The sequence below is a fragment of the Panthera tigris genome, chromosome D4, assembly GCF_018350195.1.
Source record: "Panthera tigris isolate Pti1 chromosome D4, P.tigris_Pti1_mat1.1, whole genome shotgun sequence".
In the NCBI taxonomy this organism is placed as follows: Eukaryota; Metazoa; Chordata; class Mammalia; order Carnivora; family Felidae; genus Panthera; species Panthera tigris.
The window spans coordinates 91,667,476-91,692,584 of record NC_056672.1 but is presented as its reverse complement, the minus strand read 5'-3'; the positions used below and the strand labels follow the sequence as shown (position 1 = coordinate 91,692,584).

Below are 25,109 nucleotides of genomic sequence, written 5' to 3'. Positions count from 1 at the left end.
CTGGAGTTCCCCCACACCCGTCTCCTTCCTTCCCGTCCCTAACGGGCCGGGTTAGGGCAGGACCCCAGCCCTCCTCCTGCGTCTGCCCCTGAGGCTCCGGGATCCTGAGAGTGGAGGGCACGGCGGGGTTTACATGACAAGTCAGGGCGAAGCTGGGCCCTTAGCGCCTGGACCCAAGGCCTCCTTTCCTTAGACCGGTTCCGATCTCAGCTCAGGGAGGGGCTGGAGGCAGGGCAGTGGGGGCTACAGAACAGGTGGGCAGCAGGCAGAGCCTGGGACCCACCCTGGCTGGCACCCAGGGGCCAGGGAGCCCGGCTTTCTTTCCTCTCCCCGTGTTTGTATTGTACTTCTGTGCTCTGCGGCATCCTTCCAGAAAGTTCCCTGATAAGCCCAAGCTTTAAAGGGAAAGCCGAGCCATTAACCATTCCCATAATTGGCTAATTAGCTACACCCAAAGTCAGCACCCCCCTCTCGCCCCCCACCCCCACCCCCCACCCCCCGCACTGGCAGGGAAGGTCTGAGGGTGGGGGGCTGACCCCCTGAGGGAGCGGGGAGGCAGTCGTGGAGAAAAGAAAGGCAGAAGGAAGGAGCCGACCAGTCCTGCCCCGTTCCGGCCCTGCTCTGTCCCACTGTTCACCTGGCGCAAGTCTCCCTCCCCTGGGTCTCAGTTTCCCCATATGTACACAAAACGGGGCCGGATGCAGCCAGCCCTGATGTCTGCTGGTCTCCCACCCAGGGGCTCGGAGCACATCTCCGGGTGGGGGTCTGGGTGCGGTGGGCCGCGGGGGCGCCTCTCTCACGCTCTGTAGAGTACATTCAGCCATTGCTGAATATGGGGCGAATGTGGGGGAGGGACGGCGCGGGGGGTGGGGGGACAGGGAGGAGGGTTTCGGCTGCCAGCTCCAGCCTCGGGGCGGGAGGGGGGGCACCACCGAGAAAGGCCCCCCAGTCCTGTGGCTGCAGCGGACCCTGCCCCAACCGTGGGGGTGGGGAGGAGGCCGGTCGCTCTGGGGGAATTTTCCAAGCTGCCCTCCACCTGCCCCTCTTGGCCAGGACATCCAGCTGGGTGGGGCCAGGGGGAGGTAAGGGCCAGCAGAGGCGCTCAAGGCCAGAGAAATGAGGGTGTTCCAGGCTGCGGGCGGGAAGTGGCCGACCCCGGAGCAAGGCTCGAACCCCCAGGACAGCCAGGGTTTGGAGTGGCCCTGCGTGATCAGGGACCCTCTGCCAACTGTGTGGTCTGGGTGTGTCCTCAGCGGCTGCCCAGCCCCGCCTTGGGCACCCACGCACCCCGATCACAGCAACTGATGCCCAATCTGTGGGTCCCCAGCACCACCTAAATGAGGAAACAGGGTCAGTCCGGGGGGCTGGGGGCTGAACCCCCTGGCCAAACCGAGGAAGCACCCCCTTTGGCCGCCCAAAGGCTCCTGCATTCCTCCATTTCCACCCTCGCCCCTCCCACCCCTCAGCCTTCTGGAGGCCGAAGGAGGCAGGAGGGCCAGGGGACACGCTTTCCCTGCCCCCAAGAGAGGCCCCGTGCTGGCACAGCTCCAGGACTGGGGGCTCACTGCCCCTTGGGGTGGCTTTCCTGGAGAAGGCTTCGAGCTGATGACTGTCCCTCCCTGTCACTCCTACCGAGCCACGCTGGGTCCCCGGGACACATCGCATGGGCTGCTTGCTCTCTGACTACCGGCCTACCTTGCCTGTCCCCAGGTCTCTTCTGGCTGGGTGCCCCCGCCCGGGGCTGTGGGCCCTGCCTCCCACCCTGTGACACGCACATCTGGGGGTCACATAGGGGAGAGTCCAGGGGCACAGAACAAACAGTCCCTTCTGCAGAGCTGCAGGAACGTGGCCTGCGGTCCCACCAGGTGGCTGGGCCCAGGGCCTTCCCAGCCAGGTCCTCTGCCACACACAGGGACCAGTGGGTCCCAGGGTCGCCAGCCGGGCCTGAGGCTGGTCTCCGGCTGCTTCAGAGTTAGAGGTCCCGGGGGACGACTCCCCCACCCCTGCCCACAGTTCGGCCAGGCCACCCCCTTGACGGCCCCCGCCCGCCCCTGGGCCTCCTGTTTATTCGCTGACAGCTCCCTGTTATCAGCGGGGAACACACACAGGAAGTCCGGCCGGGAAGGGCCCATCCCAATCCTGATTTACACGGGACGGTGCATAAAAAGCCGCCCTTCCTTGCCCGGGAGGAGCCTCCCTGCCCTGACGGCTGCCCGCAGAGCCGAGAGGGAAGCTCCAGGGGGCAGGCCAGGCGGGCGGCCTCCGGAGGTGCCTCGGGGCGGCAGGACAGGGCTGGGGTCCACCTCTGGCCCCCGGAGGCAGCGATGGTGGCCACGGCCAAGCCCGGGCCTGGGCAATATCAGGTACGGCAGGGGTGACGTCGGGGGGGGGGGGGGCAGGGAGCGGGCCCCGCTGACCACAGCAGCCGTCGGCTGGCGTGCACCCGTGTCACCTCTGAGCTCCAGCCGCCACCTCGTTTCTTCCCGCTCGGTGCCATTCCCAACGCACGGAGGGCACCCGGGCCCCTGGGCCGAGGGCGCCCGCTACTGGGTGGCCCAGTCTAGATGGACTCTGGGGCCCCGGCTTGAACCCTTGGCCCTGGGTAGCCGAGCCTCTGCTGTGACCCCTGAAAGGAGAAGCCAAATGTGGCCTGTGCCCCCCACCCTCCACACACCCTCCTTCTGGCTGACTCTGCTGTCCTGGAAAAGCCCCCCGCCCCCGAGACTGGCTCAGCCCTCCTCTCAGGGAGCCTGGGGGCCCGGGGGCATCCTCAGGGGTGGGCAGGCACTCCCGAGGCAGGTCTGGGAGGGGAGGCAGAGGGGGCACTGGGCTCACAGGGAGGAGCCCCAAAGCAAAAGTGAACATGGGACCAGAAGGAGCCCCCCGCTTCCTGCCGGGCTGGCTTCAGGAGCAGGGCTGGGGGGCCTCAGGCAGAGAGAGGCTGAGGGGGGCCTGTTTTTCCTCTACCCCCTCCACCCAGAGGGCCCGAGTCCCCACCCAAAGACCTCAGCCCACGTGGAGGCCCCTCTGGCTTTGGCCGCTCTGTTGTCCCACGGCCCCATCAGCAGTGTGTCTGACGAACCCCCATTTCTCAGATGAAGAAGCAGAGAACGAGGCCTCAGCCCGGGTTACCAGCAGAGTGAGGACCAGAGGACCCAGCCAGGCTGCAGGGGCCAAAGGGTCAGGGACAGGATGGGGGCAGGGGACAGGGCAGGGAAGGCCTCCCCAGGCCTGGCTCTTAACTCTTTACCGCTTGGGTCTGAGCGAGGGCTGCCGGCTTGGGTATGGGGGCCGGGAGACCTGAAGTCCTTCCGCAGCAGGACCCCTCTGTCACCCTCTATATCCCAGCGGCAGCTGCCCCCACTGCCCTCAGACTACCTGCCAGAGGCTTCCGGGGCCCTCTTGTTCTGGGGGCTTCTGTTCAGGCACGTGGGGTCCCTCCCTTCCTTTAGCCCCCCCAGAGTGGGCCATGCTCAGACACCCCACAGCCACTGGCTCTGCAAGGAGCCCTCGCCGCGCCCAGGAGTTTGCAGGACCCTCCCCCAGCAGCCTGCCCGCGGGGACCCAAGGCCGGTCTGTCTCTAGGCTGACGGTGGGAGCACAGGCAGAACTGGAAAGACGCATCTGGCTTCAGCCATCACGGGGGTAGAGTCTGTTAGGGCAAATGCAGGCTGAGGCCCCACAGGGGCAAGGAGCCTGGCCCCCTTCCCAGCCCCCGGACATCGGGGTGACCAAGGTTGTGCGCCAACCCACGCTATGTCTCTGACCTGCAGACCTCAGCAGGAGGGAAGCACGGGCAGCCCCCGCCACCAGGAAGAGCGGCTGCCACGCGAGCCCAGGGGATGACGGAGCCCCCTCCTCCAGGTGAGCCCACAGCAAGCTTCTGGGCAGCAGCAGGGGTCTGGCTGTGCCTGGGAATGTGTTCCACACACACGTGCACTTAGGTGACCAGGGCCCGGGCTCTGCTTCAAGCGCCCCCCCCCAGCCCCCACCGCGCCTCGCGCATGATGATGGCCGTGACAATCGTGGTACAGAAATGACCCACTAATACCAGCTCTCCCAGGTGGGGCGTATCTACACCCGGGTCCCGCTGCGTGAGCCACGTCTTGCACTGGGCACTGCTGCCCCTGGGGCTGCCTTAGTCTCATTACAAACGCAGAAACGGAGCCCGGGAGTCCCCGCTGGTGACGGTGGGATTCGGGTGCGGGGGCTCCCTGGGGGCCTGAGGAACACTCAGGGGTGGTCCTGACTGTCCTGAACGGAGGGGGGTGCCCACTGGGGGTCCCGCAGGCCCCCTAACCTGGCACTCTGGTTGGGAGGGTCGCTTAGTGTCACACTCAGGATCCAGCCGGGCTCCGGTCTAAGTACGGGGTCTCCGGGCCACCGGGGTCATTATGTCCACCCCGCGTGGGGCTGCAGGGTAGTGGCCAGCTTCAATCAGCCCCGGTGCCTGGCGAGCTGGCCACCCCGTTGTGACGGCCATCCCCAGCGTCTGGGGCTCAGCCTGCGGGGTCGAGGGCTCCCCACGCGGCCTCCCGGCTGGCTGGCGTCGCGGTCCTGCGTCCCCTGCGGCCGCGCGCCCCGCCGCGGGGCCTCGGAGCGGGCTCGGGAGGGGCGGCGCGCCGCGGCGGGTGCGCGTCCGAAGCCCCGGGTTCGGGCTGACTCACCGCCGTGCCCGGGGTGGGGGTGGGGCGCGCCCTGGCCGCGGGCCTCAGTGTCCCCATCTGCGCAATGGGGGCGGGCGCGGGGCCTCGGGGCCCACCCGGGGCGTGCCGGGGGCGGGGGCGGGGCGGGGCGGAGGGCGGGGCCGGGGCCCCTCGGCGCGGCGGCGGCGGCGGCGGCGGCGGCGGCGGCGGCGCGTGCGCGCCCGGCTCGGGCGGTGAGTGCGGAGGGAGCGGGCGCCGGGCCGGGGGGCGCGGGGAGCGCCGAGGGCGGGGTCTGCGCGCTGGGGCGGGGGAGGTCGGGGGCCCTGGCGCGCGCGGAGCTGGGGGGCGACGCGGAGCGACCGCGGGGAGTCGAGAGGTGAGCGGGCCGGGGGCGCCGGGGCTGCCGCGCGGGGACGCGACCCCCGGCCCTGCCCGGATCCTGCGCCGGGTCCGGAGAATGGGCCCGGCGGCCTCGGGAAAGGGCGCCCCCTGCCGGTAACAGGCGACGAGCCGGGCCGCGCGGGGGCCCGAGGGGGGCGGGGGGCGTCGCAGCCCCTCACCCGCGTCTGGGCCCCGAGCGTCGCCCCCCACCCAGACCCAGGGCCTGACTCAGGGCCTCGCGGGCCCCAGACCCGGTGTCTCTCCCTCCTCACCCCCACCCCCCGCGGGGCCGGCGTGCAGGGGGAGGGGAGGCAAGGGGCAGGCGGCTGAGAGGACGCTTCCCCGGTGCCCCGTCACCCCGCCTTTCCGCCCTCCCAGGGTCCTAATGTCCAGGGCACCCCTCTCGGTGGAAGGGGGACCCAGGGCCGTCGCTTTGCGGCGAGTCGGGCCCCTCCCTCTGCGGACCCAGCCCTCCCCCGGGTGGGCGCTGCGGGGATGCCGCGCAGGCAGGTGGGAGGGAAGTGGGCTGGGCTCACGCTGACCCTCCGGGAGGGTGGGACATTATCGCTTCGCAACCTGAGTCGCTGCGGCCACCCCCGCCCTGGCTCCTCCGCCCCAGCTGGGCTGTCACCGCGAAGGGAAATGACATTCTGCCAGCCTAGCACAGGCCAGGCAGCACCCTCGGCCTCCCCCAGCCCGGGAGGAAACATGACTTCAAACACTGACTCTCCTCTTTTAAAGCATGAGCAGGGGAGGTGCTGGGGCGGCTGTGTGTGGGGGGGCAGTTACATCTGCAAGAACTGAGCCCCGCCCCCCCACCAGGCACCTAGCACGGGGGGGGGGGGGGGGGAGCACAGCGTCTGTGGGCCCCTGGTGGGCTCCTGCCCAGCTCTCTGACCCACCTCTGCCTTCCCAGGGCCTGGCCTGCTCCCCAATGCCACCTGCTCCCATCCTCTCCTGCTTGCCTAGACCTCCAGGAGTGCGCCCCCTAACGGTGTGCTGTGCTCCCCCCCAGGGTCCACTCCCGAGCTCCCCCTCCCTGGCTCTGACAGGACATGCCCCTGCCCACAGACTGCTGAGAAGCACCACACAGCCCCCCAGACTAAGTCCCAGCACCTCGGCTTCCCCCTGCCCTCCCCGCTTGGCCACCGACCAAGAGCAGGGGTGCGGGAAGGAAGGACTCTCGTCCGGCTGCCTCCCCGCCCCACGTGGGTCCGTGTGACGCAGGGGGGAACAGAGCGCCGACCCCACTCCCAGCCGACGGTGCAGACCAGCTGTGGTAGCACTCTCCCCTCGGGGTGGGGCTCTGCAGGCCTCACTCTTTATGGGACCAGCTGTCAGAGCCAGAGAAGGGGCCTCTGAGACCCTCGTGGTGTCCCAGAGAAGGGGGCGACCTACCCCGATTCTACCTCCTGCCCCCACAGAAGTTCAGCCTTTTCCTGTGTGCTTTCCTGCTGAATGCCCCGTAGGGCCAGGGGCTGCCCACCTGGGTGGGACCCAGCCCCTTGGGGGCCTCGGGTGGGGTGCCTGGAGCATGGGGGCGGGGAGCTCCCCGTCTACCCAGACGCTTGGCTGCACACATAGGTGGTAACCCCCCAGACCGCACGGCGCCCTCAGCATGTTGTAGACCAGTAATTCTGGGCTGGGGTTTCTCACATTCCCAGGAATGCTCTCCCAGCCTCCTTGACTTCCATCCACAGCACAGAGGGATGGCCTCTGGCTCCACTGGCATGTGGGAAGGGCTCCTCCAGTGCCCCCCGACCCGCTGTCCTGGGGTCCCTGGGCCAGACCGGTCAGACCCCAGTGTAGGAGTGACCCCTTCCTATACGCAGGCTCTGCCCCGTTCTCAGGGCTCCCGCATGGCTCCCGCATGCTGAGCGCCTGCACCCTCATTGCCCCCCCCCACGGCTGGCTCCCCATTTGGCAGATGAGGACACTGAGGGCCCGAGGGCCAAGCCAGCTGGGCTGGGTTCCAGCTCTGCTCACTAACGCCCCGTGTGCAGACTGAGATTGGTACTGTCCTGCCAGGACAAGGAGGGCGCTAGCCAGGGCGTTAGAACGGGTGCAGACGCTCCCCCTGGGCCCCCACCTTCCCAGGTGAACTTTGCTGGAGCCGCAGACACCTTCACGGTTCACCCAGACCAACGTGCCTCCGCCCCCACCGTGAGGGTGCCGGCTTCTGGTCCTGGGCCCCTGTGACTGGCAAAGGGCCGGCCTCACCCGCTGAGACAGGTTGGGGGAGGACGGGGCTGGCACTGGCCTTGGGGCTCTCCTGCTGGCGAAGTGGCTGCGTGGGACGGGTGTCACAGACCCAGGGTGCCGTCGCCCGCAGAGGTACGGGCTCAAGGAGGGGTCCGCAGAGGGACTTAGGGGGTTGTGCCTTGTGCTCCAGGCCACCGTCAGGAGAAGGCCAACCCGCTGGGACGCACGGGCCATGTGTGACTCCAGGGAGCTGCTTCTGGGGTGGCTCCTGGTGCTGGCAGTGGGTGGCACTGAGCACGTCTTCCGGCCTGGGTGAGTGGGCCCTCTGGCCGCTGCGGGGGGGCGGGGTGGGCACAGGAGCCCTCGGCCCCTCCCCAGGGTCTGGGCTCCGGGAGCCCCGGGCTGACACGCTGCTCCCCCCGCCTCCGTAGCCGCAGGGTGTGTGCCATCGGGGCTCCCAGGGGCCCCGAGTCTGAGTCTTTTGTGCAGCGGGCGTACCAACCCTACCTCACCACCTGTGACGGGCACCGAGCCTGCAGCACCTACCGGTGAGTGCCCCCCGCTCCCGGCAGGGCCCCCATCTGCCACACGTAAACCCTGAGGCCCAGGAGGGCGGGTCGCCCCAAGCTGGGAAAGCCGGGCCCGGAGGGGTCAAAGGACTCACTGAGTGGACGGCAGAGGCCGGCGTCCCTGTCGACTTAGGCCGGTCCTGGTCCCGGGCCGTGGCTGTGGTTAAGCTCAGACATCATCTCCTCCCTGCCCGCCCCCCCATCTCCGGAGGGGGTCACCCATCTTGCCTGCTCCCCTCTGCTTTCAGGGGGGCTCACCCGCTCCCGGCATGGCTGGCTACAAGTTCTTACCGCTTGAGATGCCTGCCTCCCCGACACCTGCCTCGGAGCCCCAGTGGGTCCCCCTCTCCCCGTGACAGCCCCAGTGGTCACCAGACAGAGACCCTGCCCCCACACACCCAGGACATCCCAGTGGCCAGCACGAGGGGGCGTGTCTCCCGTCTTCGGCTGGCAACTTGCCTTAAAAAAGATTTTGCTTTCTGCGGGGGTTCTCAAAGACCTCCCTGTGGGATATCCCCGCACCCCCAGCTGGCCAAGAAGGTGGGGGCAGTGTGGGTGGGGCCCAGGCTGAGACCCTGAGATGCACGCCCAGTGAGGGGTGGGGCCCTGTCCCCTGCACCTGCCACTGGGCAGGCCGGCCAAGGAGGGGCTGGCAAAGCCCCACTCGGGAGTCACCCCTTCCTGGGCCTGCTCGGAGCGGGGCTGGGCGTCCAGGATCCCAGGCCGCAGGTGGTTCCTGCACTGGGGGCTTGAGCGGTGCTGGCCCAGGAGGGCACCCTCAGCATCCAGGGGCCCGGCGCCCAGGGAGGGAAGGCCGGCGAAGAGCTGGGAGGACCAGCCCGGGTCTGCTGACGCCCCACTGCCCCCGCACACCCCGCAGGACCATCTACAGGACTGCCTACCGTCGCAGCCCCGGGCCGGCCTCCACCAGGCCTCGCTACGCTTGCTGCCCCGGCTGGAAGAGGACCAGTGGACTCCCCAGGGCCTGTGGAGCAGGTGAGAGGTGCAGGGCCCCACAGCACCCAGTCAGCCAGTTAGCCAACTGCTCCTGCGGCCTGGTCGTGCCACACCCCATCCCCCTTTCCAGACCCCGGGCAGAGCACCTGTTGCTTTCGCCTGAGCGGAGCGCCTCCTTGCTGCACGGCGCCCCTTCCCCGGCTGCCACCCCTGCAGGGCCCTGGGGCCCCCCCTCAGTCCGTGACAGGCCTCTCCCTCAACAGCAGTATGCCGGCCCCCGTGCCAGAACGGAGGGAGCTGTGTCCGGCCCGGTCACTGTCACTGCCCTCCAGGATGGCAGGGTGACACCTGCCAGACAGGTGAGGCTGGCTCCCGTCCCTCCGGAGGGGAAGGGTCCTGTGGACACCACCCTGGGTGTCCCGGGTGGCCTGCCGACTGGCGGGTGTTAAGGGGGCTCAGTGTGGGTGCCCCTCCCTGCCCACACCCCTCTTCCCGCAGACGTGGACGAATGCAGTACCGGACGGGGCCCCTGCCCCCAGCACTGCATCAACACCGCGGGCAGTTACTGGTGCCGGTGTCAGGAGGGGCACAGCCCGTCCGCAGATGGTGCCCTCTGCCTGCCCAAGAGAGGGACCCCCCGGCTAGCCCCGAACCCCACAACAGGTAAGCTTCCCCCTTGCCCCCGCCCACGTCCTTGCCGCTGTGCTGGGAGGTGGGACAGGGAGGGCCCGAGAGGGGGCTGGGCGTCACCCTGCCGATCTGTGCCCGCCACCGTGGGGGCAGCCAGCCCCGGGCGGCAGGCCATCTCCCTGACCCGGGCAGAAGTGGGGGGTCTTCCCCAGGGGAAAGGCGGGTGGCCGTCCCCCCCGGCGCATCACGGGACGGGTTGCCGAGAGGGGGCCTCATCTCAGCCGAGAGAGCGGAAGAAGGCCCCCACCCCGCGTCTTCTCCGCGGCCCCTGCCCGGGCAGCCGGGAGACCCACACCTCCGCTGCCGACGGGACATTATTACTTTTGGTACGCGCTGTGACACTTCAAACTCGTACCGTGAGTAATAATGCGCTGTCGGCAGCCTGGCACCAGGAGCGCAGTGTGGACCTCGGCTCGGACCGCTCAGCACCGCGGGGCCCCTGGCACAGCGTGGGGACCGGGGCGGGGGGGCACCGAGGTGTGCGGAGGTGGTCTGCGGGCCCGCCTGGGCGCCTGCCGTAGGGGTGGGCTCGCGACGGCAGCTGGGTCTGTGACCGCTGGGGCTTGAGCCCCCGTCTCCAGACCCGTGCCCCACGCTCGGCGGAGGCCGGGAGGTCTCCCGGGGGAGGTGAGGAGCCAGCCTGGGGTGTGGGGCTGGGCCTGCCCGACTCAGCACCGGGATCTCCCCAGGACCAGACGGCACAGTCGAGGAGGAGGTGCGGAGGCTTCGGTCAAGGGTGGACGTGCTGGAACAGGTGAGGCCTGGGCCGGGACCCCCCCCCCCCCCCGCCCCCGGTTGTCTCCCGTCACGTAGCTCAGACCCTCAGAGTGGTCGCGGGGTTCGGTGGGGGTGGTCCCGGGAAGGAGGCCTCCTGGGTACTGACGGCCGGGGCCTGGCAGGGGCAGCGGGCTGATGCCGGGGAGCCCCAGGGGAGGAGGGACCGAGCTTGGCCACGCCCCCTCAGGCGGGCAGAGGGCCCGAGCCCAGGTCCACCCCTACCCTCGTCCCTGCCGTCTTTCCATGGGCCCGTTGGCTCGATGACCCCTGGAAAGCTCTGGTCCACCCCTCCTAGATCCCCTGACCCGGGACCCTGGGCCTTGGGGACCGTCACTGGACTGGCCCATGTGGTGTCCCCCGGTGCCCCCCTGTCTGGCCCTCCCGGCCCAGAAGCTCCCTCGGGCGAATACCCAGGGCCCCGCAGAGCTGGGTGTGGGCGTCGGCAGGCCTTACCGGCCAGTGCTCCCTAACAGCTGCGGAGCAGAGAGGGTACCTTCTGCCTGCCCCACAGAAGCTGCAGCTGGTGCTGGCCCCGCTGCATAGCCTGGCCTCGAGGGCCCTGGAGCACGGGCTCCCCGACCCCGGCAGCCTCCTGGCTCACTCCTTCCAGCAGCTGGACCGCATCGACTCCCTGAGTGAGCAGATCTCCTTCCTGGAGGAGCAGCTGGGGTCCTGTGAGTGCCGGGGTCCCGGTGCCCACCTCCCACCCACGGAGCTCCCTGGGAGCCTGAGGGCTCTGGGGGCTGGGGCCAGAGGGCGGGGTGGGGCAGCCCTGCCCGGGGCGGGGGTGGGGGGAGGTGGTGGGGGGCACTGACCTCTGACCTCAGCCCTTCACCCGCCCACAGGTTCCTGCAAGAAGGAGCTGTGACGGGTTCCCGGCTCTGGCTCCCGAGAGCCGGTCACCACGGTGCTGGGTGGGGCGGGATTCGTTCCTCCTAGCTATGAATCCAGCCTCCGCCTGGCCGGCACCTCTGCACCCCCGCCAGCGGGCCCATGGCGGAGGGAAGGTACGAGGGTCTTTGTCGCTGGGCAGCACATCCGGGGGCCCCTTGTGATCTGTGTCAGAATAAAGTGAAGGTTCAGGAGCCGCTGTGTCCTTGGTGGATCGTGGAGGGCATTCTGAAGCTGCCTGGGGGAAGGGGACGCCTGCTGCCTGGGGGGAGGGAAAGGTGGCAGCCGTGGGGCAGGGCAGGGGGCTGCAGCCACACAGCCCCTCTCTACAGCCTCCTATAGAGGGTCCCGGTCCTCCCTCTGCGGCAGGGGCCGGAGCAGGTGATTTCCGGGAAGGCGAAACTAGCCTCTAGGTGGCAAGTTGGCTTTACCCCCAGGGGGCAAAGAGCAGATCTTCAGCCTCCTTCCCCAGATCCCCGGGACGCCCACAGCCCAGTTAGGTGGACACCGCCACCCACGGAAGACAGCAATGCAGGCTGATCGTGGGCCTGGCCCCTGGAGCAGGGAGGCAGAGGCTCCCACGCTAGGCGCACGGGAGCCGAGGGCTGTGGCGTCCCGCCCGCCCCCCGAGTGATCACAAGTCACCAGGCGCTTGCGAGAGTTCTTTTATAAAAAACGGAATGCGGTGCCCGCGCGGCCGCCCTGCTCCCCAAGGCCAGTGGAGCAAGGACCTCTGCTTTCTGGCTCTCCGTGAGGCCCTGGTTGCACAGGACCGGGCGTCTGGCCCCCACCTAGAGTCCCGTTTCTCCCGGAGGGCCCGCCCTGCACCCCGCTTCTGCACCCCGCAGGCCCAGGCAGGAGGGTAAAGTGTCTCAGCGCCGGCCATCCACCCTGCGGCCGCCAGCCCGTCTGGGCCCAGGCCTGCTCCCAGATCCTCCGGGAGGCCCAAGGGTGGGCTCCGTGAGGAGGGTCCAGCTGACTCTCCTGGGGGACATCGGAGGCCTGGATCCGAGGCCCGTTGCAGGAAGCAGTGGCCTGCATCCGGGGCCAAACCAAAGCTGGGAGAACCCCGTAGGAGCAGGACACAGTGACATTTAGCAGCTGGGGCAGGGGAGGAGGTCCCTCGGTCCATTCTCCGGTCAGGCCCTGCCCCCGGTCGGCCCCGTCCTGCACCCAGGTCCTTCCCCGCTTCGGCTACTGGGCGGGCTGGGAACCAGGCCCTGCAGTGGCCCCGTTCTCCTGGGGTGTCTTGGAGATGCGGAGGAAGGTGGTCCTCATGGCCTGGTGGCAGCTATCCATAAGCTTGGGGACATCAGCGACGGTGAGGCCACTGGTGGGGACGGCATCCAGCACCTCCACCCTGATCGTTCCTGTTGGGGGGAGGGCATCAGTGGCCTGGGGGCCCCCGCCAGCGCCTGTTGTCCGGGCGCCCGTGTCGCGGCCTCTCTTGGCTCCCGCGCCGCCCGCGCCCCCTTCCTCCTGCTCCTCGGCCGCCCACTGGCCTTCCCTGGAGCCTCCCAAGGCCCCACCAGGCTGGGTTCTTTCCTGGACACCCTGGTCTCAGATGGTTGGTTTTTAATGGAGAATAAGTGACACAACCAAAGCTCCAAGGTACGCGCTCTGCAGGTTCTGACGGCTCTAGGCGCCCCTACCAGCCCCGCCAAGCTGAACACTTCTGCGCCCTCCCGGGCACCCACACCCGCCATCGCGCTCTCATCCCCCGTGATGGTTTAGGTGGTTGGGAGTCTCACATCTGGGGGCGGGACACAGCAAGGCTCCTCCCCCCACTGCCCTTCAACCTTTGGCCCCACCCTCCCACCCAGGCACCGGGTGCCCACACTTAGGGTCTGGAAGGAAGGGTAGCGGCCCCGAGTTCCCTGGCTGGTGGGCGCAGGGGTACCTGGGAGGCCGCTGCCCAGCCTGGGCCTGTGTGTGTGAACTCGGGCTCCTACCCCACCCTCTGCCAGCCTCCGTGTCCTCATCTGGGAAATGGGCCCACTACTGCCCACCTCAGCTCGTGGCTGGGATTCCAGATTCCCACCTGCCTTCTCCACTCACCACATGATCACGGAGGGGCAGGGTCTGGCCTAGAGGAATCTCCCAGAGACAGGAACTATCCCACTGGGGTTCTGGGTGTCCTACGGCCGAGGGTGCTATGCCCGAGTGTGGGGACCGGTGGAGGGGGGGGGGGGCCCACTACCTGAGGTGAAGAACTTCGTCTTGTAGTCGTAGAAGGAGGAGAAGCTGGAGTAAACCACGGGGATGATAGGCACCTGTGGACAGGAAGCCACGGTGCCTGAGGACACACAGGAGCCCACCCCCGCCCACCCGGAGCCCCAAGAATGAGCCACTGGGGAGTCCTGCCTGGCCACCCGCTTGCCTTCGGCCTGAGGAGGTCCTGGGAGTGCCATGGCCGCAGGACAGACGTGCTGACCTGCCTCAGGGCCCTTCTGCATACTGACCCCTGGGCGGGGGACACCTTTCGCGCCCTGGGTGGCCCAGAGTTCCGTAAACGCATCCCACATATCTTCACTCAAGCATTCCTTTCCACCAGGAAGCCTCCTGGGCTGGCACACGTCCTTATGATACACATCGGTGCCCCCTACGGTCCTGATGGCCCAGGGGAGGGGTGGGGGGGGGGGAGTCAGGGTCCTGTCCAGTTTAGCAGGAGGTTACTGAGGTCTTTGGGCCCACCCCTCCCCCATCCCGGTGCAGCTCTAACCAGGGGAGAGGACAGGGGAAGATGCCCAACCTCCTGGCTGAGGCCGTCTTCCCCCCAGCTCTGCCACACCTCAGTGTCCCCTCTCTCACCACCCCTCTCTCCCATGCCACCAGCCCAGGGAAGTGACATCGGCCCCAGGCATGTGGCAGGGGTGCCTTCCACCTCCCAGCTGGAGGGGCCGCAGGTCCAGGGCTTGAAAGAGCCTTGCTGAGGCATTGCCGCGCTCCGGGCCCCTCGGCCCCATGCACCCAGCGCATCCGGGGTGTGAGCTGGGAGCCCCTGCGAGCCGTGCTCGGGGCCAGACACCAGGGGGCGCCAGAGGCCAGCCGGCACAGGTGGAGATCAGGAGAGCAGACCCCTACCCGGCCACCTCCCAGACCCCAACTGGGCAGGAGGACAGCCCCTTCCCCTGACCCCAGACGATGACTTTCGCCTACACGAACACCCTTCCCCTGACCCCAGACGATGACTTTCCCCTACACAAACACCCTCCAACAGGGCGTGGGACAGGGTGCCTGTTCCCCACCAGGAGACCCTGCCCTGCCGACAGATGCGCCCCCAGTTCTCCCGGCATCACCCCAAAGCCCCTCTCAGACAAACTGCACCTCGGGGCAGAGCACAACGGCCCAGCGCAGAGCTCGCAGCTCGCTCTCTCCAGGGCCGCCTCTGGCTCTGCCCAGCCCTGCCCCTCTGGACCCGCTGGTGCCCCCAAAATCCCACTCCAGCCAGCGGTTCTGCAGGACCCAACGAGCACTCGGCCTTCCCGGGCGCTCAGCAAACAGGCCCGCCGCCTCTGCCTTCTACGCCGACCCCGGCCTCCCTGCGGGGGCCCCTCGCCTGGCCAGCTCCAACCCGGGGGTGCTGGAGCTCCAGGCACGGGCGCCCCGGTGACAAGCGTGAGTCCCACTGCCCACTGGACCCGATCAGCCACCAGCCCTAGTGCTCAGAGTGGGTGAAGAGGCCCGAAGAAATGCCCTCCGTCACGGGTCAGGAAGCAGGTGCCGAGGGGTGGTGGCCAGGCAGTCGCCTTCCGCCTGAAGCCGACCGGGACCCGCTTCCCTGCCCCCCTCCCCAGAGAGGGCGCTGCCCTGGCGTACCTGGGCCTGGATCGCCAGGTAGAAGGCACCCTTCTTGAAAGGTAGCAGGTCCCCGTTGTCGTTCCTCGTGCCCTCAGGGTAGACCCACACCTTGAGCTGCAGGGGAGAGAGGGGCGGCTGGAGCGGAACCTCACAGCCCATCCCCTCCAAAGGAGCCCCGCTCCTCGGCCGAGACCACCGCCGCTAACGCGTAGGCACTGCTCCCGACGGGCCGTTCTGCACGACAACGTGGCAGCCTGTGCGGTGCCGAGCAGGCCCGAGCCCCACGTTCACACTGTCCCTGACCACGCACTTGTCCACGGGAGCCATCACGCCCACACTCACTCTGTCCCTGACCACGCACTTGTCCACGGGAGCCATCATGCCCACACTCACTCTGTCCCTGACCACGCACTTGTCCACGGCGGCCATCACGCCCACACTCACTCTGTCCCTGACCACGCACTTGTCCCCGGCGGCCATCAAGCCCACACTCACTCTGTCCCTGACCACGCACTTGTCCCCGGCGGCCATCACGCCCACACTCACTCTGTCCCTGACCACGCACTTGTCCCCGGCGGCCATCACGCCCACACTCACTCTGTCCCTGACCACGCACTTGTCCCCGGCGGCCATCAAGCCCACACTCACTCTGTCCCTGACCACGCAGTTGTTCCCGGTGGCCATCACGCCCACATTCACTCTGTCCCTGACCACGCACTTGCCCCCTGCGGCCATCAAGCCCACACTCACTCTGTCCCTGACCACGCACTTGTCCCCGGCGGCCACCCCGCCCACACTCACATTCTCCCTGACCATGCGCTCGCCCACGTCGGCCATCACGGTCATGGCGGTCCTGGAGCGCTGCCGGTTGATGAAGAAGACACCCCCGAGGTACATGATCAGGCCCACAGGCCCCGTGAAGAGCAGCTCCCGCTTGGCAATCTGCACGCAGCGCTTGGGTAGGGCCTCCATAAGGCCTGCAGGTGGCCATGGGACACCAGGCAGGTGGAGGCCGTGCTCAGAGCCTGGCAGCCATCTTTCCCAAGGAGGAGAGCGCCGGCCCCGTGCCTCGACCACCAACAGGCCCGGGCCCATCGTGCCTTCCCACTAGCCACCCCTGCCTCCCGCCTGCAAAGGGAGGGAGCGAAGCGGCACTCCCAGCCGTCAGCGCCCCATGCGCAGCGTCAGGCACATGCAGTTTTGTGTGGCTGCAGGGAGGCACGGGTCCCGCTGGCCCGGGTCCGCATCCCCTCGCCCGCCGGCTCATCCGGGCCCGGGCTCTACCTCCCTGAAGCATCTCCCCCACAGAGACCGGGGCAGGGTCCCGGGCTGGGCCTGCAGCTGGGAAGGGCCAGCTCTCCCACCAGCCCCTCCGCGGCCCCGCCTTACCCATCATGTCCAGGATGCTCTGGTGGTTAGAAATGATGACACACGGGTGGTCCACCTCCAGCTTCTGGCGGCCCTTTATGTCAAAGCGAAGGCCGAACATGTACTTGAAGGTCCGGACAAACCAACTGATGATGCTAGAGAGAGACGGCATCATTGAGCAGGGCCCCGCTGGCAGGGGCCCCGAGATCCCCACGGCAGACGGAGCCCCGGCTTGCCCTCTGTCTGGCAAAGGGGAGGGCGCCCACTTCCACATCTGCTTTCCAGGGACCTGCCCGTGTGACCCCGCCCTCACCCCGACACCCCTGCTTGCTCAGCCAAGTGGGGGACTCAGCTGGAAGGAGGCTGGAGGCTGAGAGCCCCCAGGGCCAGCCTGGGTCTGGTTCCTGGCTGTGTCAGCGACTAAAAACCCAACGTGGAGGGGCGCCTGGCTGGCTCAGTCGGCAGAACGTGCCCCTCTTGATCTCAGGGTTGTGGGTTCGAGCCCCACGTTGGGTGTAGAGATTACTTATAAAATTTAAAAAATAATAATTATAGGGGTGCCTGGGCGGCTCAGTCGGTTAAGCGTCCGACTTCGGCTCAGGTCGCAATCTCGCGGTTCGTGGGTTCGAGGCCCGCGTCGGGCTCTGTGCCAACAGCTCAGAGCCTGGAGGCGGCTTCAGATTCTGTGTCTCCCTCTCTCTGCCCCTCCCCTGCTCACACTCTGTCTCTCTCTCTCTCTTTCTCTCTGGAAGGTAAATAAACATTAAAAACTTCCCGAGGGCACAGGCGAGAGAGGAAGGGAGCCAGGACGCACCCAGGCCTGGGACACCACCCGCCCCCGCCCCCGCCCCCGCGGGTAGCTGCTCTGGAGCATCGGGGACCCTCAGGGGCCGCCTCCAAGCAGCATGTGGCGGGTGTGAGTGGGTATGTCTGTGGGGATGTGTCTGCAGGTGCTGGCGGGCCTTGGAGAACACAGGGAGGCAGAGTGGCCTGGGACGCTTTGCTCGTACCCCGGAAGGGACCCATCAGGGGTCCTGGGGGTGACGGAGCCCAAGGCGTGAGGCTCAGTGTCATGTCAACTCCTTGCAGGGCCCCTGGGTCTTTCCCATCCCCTGCGGGGGTGGGGGGGGGCAGGCGACTAAACATGTGCCCCCACGGACCCAAGGGTTCCTAACCCAGAAGTGTCTCCTTCTCCCCGAAGGTTCGGGCGCCCTCCAGCCCCTGAGTTAGCGGAGGCCGTCCATGGTCTTGATGGGAAGGGAGGGATTTCCCGCTTTATACAGAAGGGTGAAGTAACCGCCCAAGGCCCAGGGATGGCTGTCAGGAGAGCAGAGACTCAGCGCTGGACTCAAATCGTCGTAAAACACACATGACCTAAAATGTACTGTCTCAACTGCCGTTAAGCACACACAGCCCAGCGGCATCGTGCACATTCACATCCCAGGACAACCTCACCCTCCAGACCCAACTCTGTCCCACTGAACACGGACCCTCCCCTCCCCCCGCTCCCTCCCACTCCCTGTGTCTGTGGGTCTGACTCCTCCGGGGCCCCCTGTGAGCTGAGGCTTCAGGGCTGGCCGTGCGTCTGCAAGCTGTGTCTCACCCAGCTGCCCCGTGTTGCAGAGGGGGACACTGAGCCCCAGGGAGGCGCAGCAGCTAACGTGGGGCTGCTGGGCGAGGTGATTAGGCCACCTCCCTCCCCGGACCTGCCAGCCTCGGCCAGCTCAGGCCACGCCTGCCCGTACATCCCTTCCCGCTCCGGGGCTGCGCTAGCCAGCTGCTGGCCTTCCACGGGCCCCAGTTTCTCATCTACAAAGACCACTTCTCGGTCACTGTGAGGACCGAGGGGACAAGGAGGGGTCACGAGCAGGTGCTTCGCAAAGAGGAACGATGGAAATGGCCAGTAAACAGGCAAAAGCCTCCGTTTCACCAGCGGTCAGAGCGAAGCACATGGGAACCAGAACCCTGGCTGCATCTAGAGGGGAATCGGCATCAGCCCTCGGGCAGCCGGCACAGCCAGGCCTGGAGGGCAGGTCGGCATTGCCCGGCAATGGGAAATTGCCACCAGGAAGTCGGGTGCCTCTCCCGGGATCGGATCCTGAGGCCGGCCCTGCGCCCCTCCAGGGTGGTCCGAATCAGAAAACGGCAGCCGTCCAGGTGTCCCCCGCCCCAGGGAGAGGTGGATTCGCGGGGCGCTGGGCAGGGCAGCCAGGGAGACCCCCACTCACTCGGGGCACCTCCCACCGCCGCACAGGGTCTCGGGCCACACCTGCAAGTGCACGGCGTTCTCTCTGGTAGAGCCACTCGCCCGCTTCTGTCTCCCTTTGTATCTCTCTGTCTCCCTCTCTTTAAAAATAGAGGTAAAATACACGTGACATAAAACTCATCACCTTAGTCGTTCTTAAACGTCCAGCTCGGTAGCAATGACACACCCCCACTGAGATGTGGCCGTCCCCGGTGTCTGCCTGTCTCCAGGACTTCTCTCCCTTTTCTGCCAGGATTTCTTTTTGTATCTACTGGAAGGCATTGGCTGCGGACTGGTTTTTCCAGAACTGCAGGGAATATCGTGTGCAGACCTCAGGCAGCGTGCTGGGCGCGCGCGCGCACACACACACACACACGCACCACGACAGCTGCCGTGACCCGGGCAGGCTGCCAAAGCAAGGTGCACGCTGGGATTGGAGGAGGCACCGGTGCGTCCCCGGGGACACAGCATAGTCTCTGGAGGCAGCGCGCCCCCACCTCTCCCTCTCCTGACGTCACGTCACGTCGCGTTCCAAGGTTTTCCGTAAAAGCGGTGAGCGAGGTGAACGTTTTAAGAGTATCTCAACGTGAAGGAAGCAAAGCGAGGACGCTTCCGGGTGCCCCCCGCGCGCCTCCAGGTACAGAAAGCGGGGCTCCCCCCACCCCCGGAGAGCAGTGGCAGGTGGGCACGCCCCTCCCCCACGCCTCGCACGTGCCAAGCACTGTGCCAAGGGCCTGATGGGAACCCTCACGTTCGGCTCAGACAGTAGCCCCACGAGGTGGGCACGCCCGGGACGTCCACCCCACGGAGGAGGGAGTCCAGGCTCAGCAGTGAAGCCGCCTGCCCAAGGTCACACCGCAGGGACACCAGGTGGGCCGGAACCCACTCTTAACCCGGTTTTCGGAAAACAAGCAGAAGACGCCAGGCAAAGGGCAAGCGGGAGGGGGGGGTGAAGACTCGGGATTGCAAGACCGAATTCCAGAAGCTGCTGTGAGGCCTCCCTCCCCTCCCTGAGGCTCTGTAGACACCACCCAGGCAGAAGTGACGCTGTCCCCACTCGGCCAGCCCAAAGCAGCCGCCATTGTCCTGAGCCCAGCCCCACTGGGCCCTTCCGGCAGCCAGCCGCAGAGCGTAGGGGGGCCGCCCTCTTGGGAGCCAGGTGTCCCCGGTGCTGGCCTCGGGGACTCGGCCGCACAGCTCTGGGGGCTGTTCTCCATCCCTAGCCCCCAACTCCATGACCCCACCTCCCCAGGTGGAGCCCAGGTGGCCTGGTGGGTGCCCGCTGCCAGGTGGGTGACAGGTGCCATCTTTCCACCTCATGGCGCGTGGCCCCCGGGAGCAGGATGGTTCGTCGGGCAGATAGATGGGCTGTCCTGGCCCTTCCTGGATCTTTCTCAGGAGCCCTCTACCCAACCCAGAACCACCTAGAACCTCTGAGCACTAGGACGCCACAGATCCGTCCAGTGCCCCAGGGGAGCCCAGGCTCCTCAGACCTTCTGCACTTAGCCTGAGGACACGTGGGGCCTTCGCAAGCTCTAGGTGAGGCAGATCCGGATCCTGGCTCCCTTCTCTGGCCATGACTTTGGGCGATGCACCTGACCTCACTAAGTATTCACGTCTGCCTGTGAAAGGGGAAGGGTGTGGACCTTGAGCCCAGGAGGCTGCGACCCTGGGAGCAACTGAAAAGTGAAATGTGGTGTTGCAAGCAGGTAAGAATCCAAAGGGGATGAGAGTGACAGCCTCCCCCTGCCCCCCGCGCCCCCCCCGCCCCAGCCAGCCAGCACTGTGCTCCAGCAGCTGGAAGGAAGTTCAAGGCCAGCCCCAGGCCGCCTGCTGACCTCTGCCCCCAGCCCCGGACTTGGGGGCGGGAGGTGCACCAGCCCGCAGCCTAACCCTCTGGGTTTGCGCCCGTCGCCACCCCCCCCCCCGCCGCCACCCCGAGAGCAAGGTCTCGGAGGGTTCATCTGGGGGACAGCCCTGCCAGGAAGGCAGCATGGAGCCATCGATCTGCTCAGGGGACAGGAGGCTCCAGAGAGGCCACCTGGCAGGGCAGGAATGTTTTCCACGTGTGCGACGTGTCGGAGCACAAGGAGGGGACAGGGGCCGGGTGGGGTGGGGTTTCCAGCCTGTGCAGCAGGACGCCCAGAGGTGTTAGGAGGGGCTGTGTGGGAATGGGGTGCACACCAGGGGGCTGGAAGGAGGGGGGGCCGGCAAGCTCTTAGTCCCCAGGCAGGGTCTCCAGGGCTCCGAGCAGCACATCCAGGGAAGGACACTGCCCCTGGCCGTCCTACCCCAAGAAAAACAAAGGCAGACCTTCCTGCAACACTAGGACCCCCGGCCAGCGCCCATGTGCCACATGAGTTCCTGACTGCACCGTGCCCCCCTCCGTGCACCCCTGCAGGACCACCGAGTGGCTGGCTAAGAGGCTGGGCTGTTCTGGGTTCAAACCCTGACTGGCATCAATAAGCCCCCGTTCTCCGGCCGAAACAACGCATCGGCTGCACAAACCGTGCCTCGCTGCCCCCACCCCCCACCTCCTCGAAGCTAAGAGCTATGCCACCTGGGTCCTGACAGTTCGGATGGACGCAGAAGCACGCGGGCCAACCCCCAGCGGCCCTGCCACAGCAGCGGCATCCCGGACCCCGAGAACGGCGGAGCCACGGGCCGGAGGGGCCGGAAGATTTCCGTGGACCTGGGCGGCCTGGCTCTGGTCTCCCTCGATGCACAAAAGAGTAAAGCCTCTTGGTTAAGCGGCTCTTACCAGGATCTCCTGACCCTGCGGTGGAACCTACTTCTCACACAGGTGGCACAGAAAAGCTTTATTTTTCTCTCTGTCAAATGGGTGTATTAAGGGCCTCTCCTCCCAGAATGGGGAAGACGACCTAATAACTCCACCCACCCCAGCCAACAGGGCACAATCGGCCTGGGAGGAGTTCTTAGTCTCAGCCCCCAGCCGGGCCGGGGTCTCCTCAGCTCTTCTGTTCCCATCACTGTTCCCCGCACCCTGTGAACTTGAGTCCAACAGGCAAAGGTTCCCTGGGGAGCTCCTTGGCAGAGCAGGGCTGCCCCCCCCCCCCGTCCCCCCCAGGGCTCCAGCGCCCAGAGCCTGGCATCCAGCCCCGCAGAGCTGGGTGGGCACGGAGGGAAAAGACAAAACACGCTCTTGGGAGTCATTCCCAGCGGGTCGGCACCCCAGTTCCGCCATGTCTAACTCCGGGACCCTGGGCGGCCACCTCCCCCGCCCCCCCGCACTGTGCAGGCCTTATACCTGCGGGTGTCGGTCACACCCCGGACTCCTCAGCAGTTAAGTGAGGCACAGGATAACGCCCGTCCCCACAGTGGAGGTACAGCAGCCCACGGGAGACGGGAGTAGAGGCTGTGGCCTCAGGCAAGGTGGCCTCTTCCAGAAGTCAGGGCGGGGCTGGAGAGCAGAGCAGCCAGGCACCCAGGGTGCTCAGGGGTCCAGGACAAGCTGGTGAGTGAAGACGCGGCATGTCCCAGCCCCACGGGGGCCTGCGGTGAGGGGGCAAGGAGCCTGTGCGCTCCGTCCCTCTGGCACCCCCGCTCCATCCTCCCGGGTCCCGTCCTGGGGCAACCCCCCCACCCCGCCCCTTCGGGGAACTCCTCACAGCATGCCCCACCAGTGCCCCCACTATTGCCAGGGGCTCACATCCCTGTGACCCACCCCTGTGGGACCTGACCATCCAGGGGAAGGAGGCTGTGGTCTCTCCCTGGGGAGAACACAGCACCTGCCGTTACCTGGCAGTATCCTGGGGTGCCCCCCCCCCCCCCCGCGCAGAGCCTGGATCCGGGGCTGCCCTAGGGAGGGGAGGGCAGCAGGAAGCCCCCCCCCCCACCATCAGAGCCTCTACAGTCCTGAGGAGGACACCCGAGTGGGCCAGAATCTCAGGCCACTGGGACTAAGGAGAGCAGACCCAAGCCGGGGGGGCGGGGCCAAGGGCAGGCCCAGTCCTAGTGTGACCAGCCTGCCAGGTCCAGTCACCAAGTCAGAAAGGAGACTGGTGGCTTCTGATGTGACTCCTGGGAGGCAGCTTTGAAGTCTGAGTCAGTCCTTTTAAAAGACAAGAAAGCTGCTTCTAAAGAGGCCACCTGATGACACAAGGTGGGGGGAGGGGAGGGCCACCTCCCTGCCTCCTGTCGCTTCTGAAAACCTGCTCTGGGCCCAGCTCTCCCGCCTGCCCCCCCCCCCTTGCCCCGGGACAGCTCGGCCCGGGGCTCCCCCCGCCTCAGAACCAGAGGTGCCATCCCCTGGCCCGGCTCTTGCCAGGCAGCACCACCTCCAAGAAGCCCCCCGGCCCGTGGGTCCCTGAACCCACACCTCTCCTCCTGTGCCCAGTGGAGGCCCCTGCAAGGGGCCGGGCCGTCACAGGCATTTGCAGCCTCAGGCACCCCTGCCCTGGAGTGGTGGGGGCCCAGCTTTGGGAACCCACCCCCAAAGGAGGCCCTGCCCTTCCCTCCCCACGAGGGAAGACGGCCCGGAAGGGCCACCCCCGGGCTGTCCCTGGGGTCTGCACTCCCGTGGACGCCTGTCTGGGCTCTGGTGGTGGTGGGCGGGGGACCAGAGACCCACTGAGCGCCCTCCAGTCCCAGTCCTCGCCTACTCCGGGTACCACGAGAAGCCACCACCCCCGAAAGACAGGGCCTGAGGACCCACAAAGTGTGGGCCGGCCCCGGCAGCCTGGATGGACAAGGACAGAGGTGGGAGCAAGCCAGCAACCCTCACCAACTGCCCTGTAACCACACAGGGGGCAGGGACCTCAGAGACCAAATATCCTCACGGCAGGTCACAGCCAAGAGGCTGTTGCAAAAGCCACGGACAGAAATGGTAGCAAAAGCCACGCCTGGGATCCCACAGGGCAGGAGGACGCCCCTGCTCAGGCAGCCTTGCCCCCCCTTAGCCTCTGGCCCGGAGAGGCCCCCACCTGACCTCCCCTCCCCACCCCACCCCGCCAGCCCGCAGCAGCACCGCCCGGCTCCCAGAGTTGTCCAGAGAAAAGTTCCAGGCGCCACTCCCTTCCTTCCCCAGGCTTGAGGCCGGACCCCGGGGCCCAAGCTACCCTTCCTTCCCACCAGGGAGCCTCGCACCTTAGAAGAAGGGAACGCAGGGGAGGTGTCGGAGCACAGGTGCGTTCAGGGGGCGGAGGCAGGAGGAGGTGCGGAGGGGACAGGGGCGCCGCAGACTCCACGGCGCTCCGGCGAAGCCCACCCCGGGGCCGGCCCCGCAGCCCGCGGGTGAAGCAGGAGCGCGCCGCTCCCAGCGGGCCCGGCGTCCTTCCGCGCCCGGAGCCGCTCGGCCCCCCGCCGCCCCCCGCCGCCCCCCGGCGCGTCCCGCGCGTCCCGCGGGCCCTTGGCGGGGCGGAAGGACGCGGCGGCGCGGGAGACCCAGACCTCCGAGGCGGCCGCCCCCGGGCGCGGGGGGAGGGGGGGGCTGGGGAGGGCTCCCGGGCGCGGCGACGTTGTGACGCGGGGCCCCCCGCGCCCCCGCGCGCCCGCCGGGGAGCCCCGAGAGGCGCGGGCGGGGCAGGAAGGAGGGACAGGAGAGAAGAAAGTTAGGGAAGCGGAAGCGGGCGGCGGCCGGCTCTCCGCCCCACCCGGGGCTGTCCCCGAGCCCCCCTCCCCGGCCCCCGAGCCCCCGGCCCCCTTGCCTCAAGTTCTCCACCGTCCGGCCGCCGTGCCGCAGCAGGCAGATGACCGCGGCCAGGGTGGACCCCGACACGCAGAGCGCGCAGTACAGGGAGACCTTGGCGTAGAACCGGGCCGAGCGGCTCAGCTGCACCAGCAGCAGCAGCAGCAGCAGAGCCCCCGTCAGCCACGGCCAGAGCCCCATGGCCCCGCCGCGCCCCGACGGCGCCCGCCTCGGCCCCCCTGCGCGAAGGCGACCTGCGGGCTGGCGGCAGCTGGCGGGCTCCCGCCGCGCCCGCGCCTCTTATTGCGAGGGCGCAGGGGCGGGGCGGAGAGGGCAGCGAGCGCGCCCAGGAAGCGGCTAGGTGAGGCGCGCCCGCCCCGTCCCGCCCCGCCCCGCCCCGCCCCGTCCCGTCACACTCCCCCGGGTCGCGCGGCTCCGGGCGGCGCGGCCCCCGTCCCAGCCCCGCAGCCGCGCAGCCGGGTGGCCTGGACCCCGACACCGCCGCCCGGCCCCCACCCCACCCCCGCTCTGCCGGCCGCCCCGCCCCTCCTCGTGTCCCCCCACATCCCCGCTGCCCCTTAGCCCGGAACCGGAGCTCCAAAGGCGACCCAAGGACGCCACGGCCCTGGCGGCCCGGTAGCCGAACAACCGCGCCCCAGTGACTAACGGCCGCCTGGGCCATCTGCGCCTTCGGGTCCCCTCTGGCAGTTGCAGGGAGACCCGGCTGGCCGGCCGTCGGGCGTTCTCTTTCTACGGGCCTGGTGGGCGCACCGCGGAGGCCGTAGGGATGGGGCGGGTTTCTGGGCGGGGCTGGGGGGGGTGTCTGCTTTGCGTGCCAGGAACAGTGTGTCACCGCTCACCCACTGTTGGTGCGCCGCCAGGAGCAGATATCAGGCGACTGCGTTCACATCAGCTCAGCGATCAGCCAGCCTGGC

The 25,109-nt window shown here is 67.9% G+C and overlaps 2 protein-coding genes across 5 annotated transcripts; one reads left to right on the top strand and one right to left on the bottom strand.

The window, feature by feature from the left end:
* Positions 1 to 3,776: 3,776 nt before the first annotated feature.
* Positions 3,777 to 11,307, top strand: EGFL7 (EGF like domain multiple 7). 4 transcript variants are annotated; one of them, XM_042963922.1, is made up of 9 exons: positions 3,777 to 3,864; positions 7,420 to 7,541; positions 7,661 to 7,777; positions 8,679 to 8,794; positions 9,022 to 9,114; positions 9,254 to 9,418; positions 10,135 to 10,199; positions 10,734 to 10,896; positions 11,068 to 11,307. In XM_042963922.1, exons 2-9 carry the CDS (start codon positions 7,462 to 7,464, stop codon positions 11,088 to 11,090), a joined length of 822 nt encoding a protein of 273 aa, XP_042819856.1. In that variant the 5' UTR covers positions 3,777 to 3,864; positions 7,420 to 7,461; the 3' UTR covers positions 11,091 to 11,307. The 4 variants fall into 4 exon arrangements, with proteins under 4 accessions (XP_042819856.1, XP_042819854.1, XP_042819857.1 ...); XM_042963920.1 differs by having other exon boundaries at positions 9,019 to 9,114; XM_042963923.1 differs by having other exon boundaries at positions 9,019 to 9,114; positions 10,696 to 10,896.
* Positions 11,308 to 11,765: 458 nt separating this feature from the next.
* On the bottom strand, positions 11,766 to 24,409 carry AGPAT2 (1-acylglycerol-3-phosphate O-acyltransferase 2). The gene is made up of 6 exons (XM_042963919.1): positions 24,194 to 24,409; positions 16,304 to 16,437; positions 15,716 to 15,891; positions 14,933 to 15,028; positions 13,314 to 13,386; positions 11,766 to 12,483 (listed from the first exon to the last, which is right to left on the bottom strand). The coding sequence occupies exons 1-6, from the start codon at positions 24,373 to 24,375 to the stop codon at positions 12,308 to 12,310; spliced, it is 837 nt and encodes a 278-aa protein (XP_042819853.1). The 5' UTR covers positions 24,376 to 24,409; the 3' UTR covers positions 11,766 to 12,307.
* Positions 24,410 to 25,109: the final 700 nt, after the last annotated feature.

Coding starts and splice junctions, on each gene's coding strand:
- EGFL7 (XM_042963920.1), top strand. CDS start 7,462: ATGTGTGACTCCAGGGAGCTGCTTCTGGGGTGGCTCCTGGTGCTGGCA. Junction 7,542..7,660: donor GAGCACGTCTTCCGGCCTGG/GTGAGTGGGCCC, acceptor CCGCCTCCGTAG/CCGCAGGGTGTGTGCCATCG. Junction 10,200..10,733: donor GGGTGGACGTGCTGGAACAG/GTGAGGCCTGGG, acceptor CCTGCCCCACAG/AAGCTGCAGCTGGTGCTGGC.
- AGPAT2 (XM_042963919.1), bottom strand. CDS start 24,375: ATGGGGCTCTGGCCGTGGCTGACGGGGGCTCTGCTGCTGCTGCTGCTG. Junction 15,892..16,303: donor GAGCATCCTGGACATGATGG/GTAAGGCGGGGC, acceptor GGCCACCTGCAG/GCCTTATGGAGGCCCTACCC. Junction 12,484..13,313: donor GACGAAGTTCTTCACCTCAG/GTAGTGGGCCCC, acceptor TCCCCCCAACAG/GAACGATCAGGGTGGAGGTG.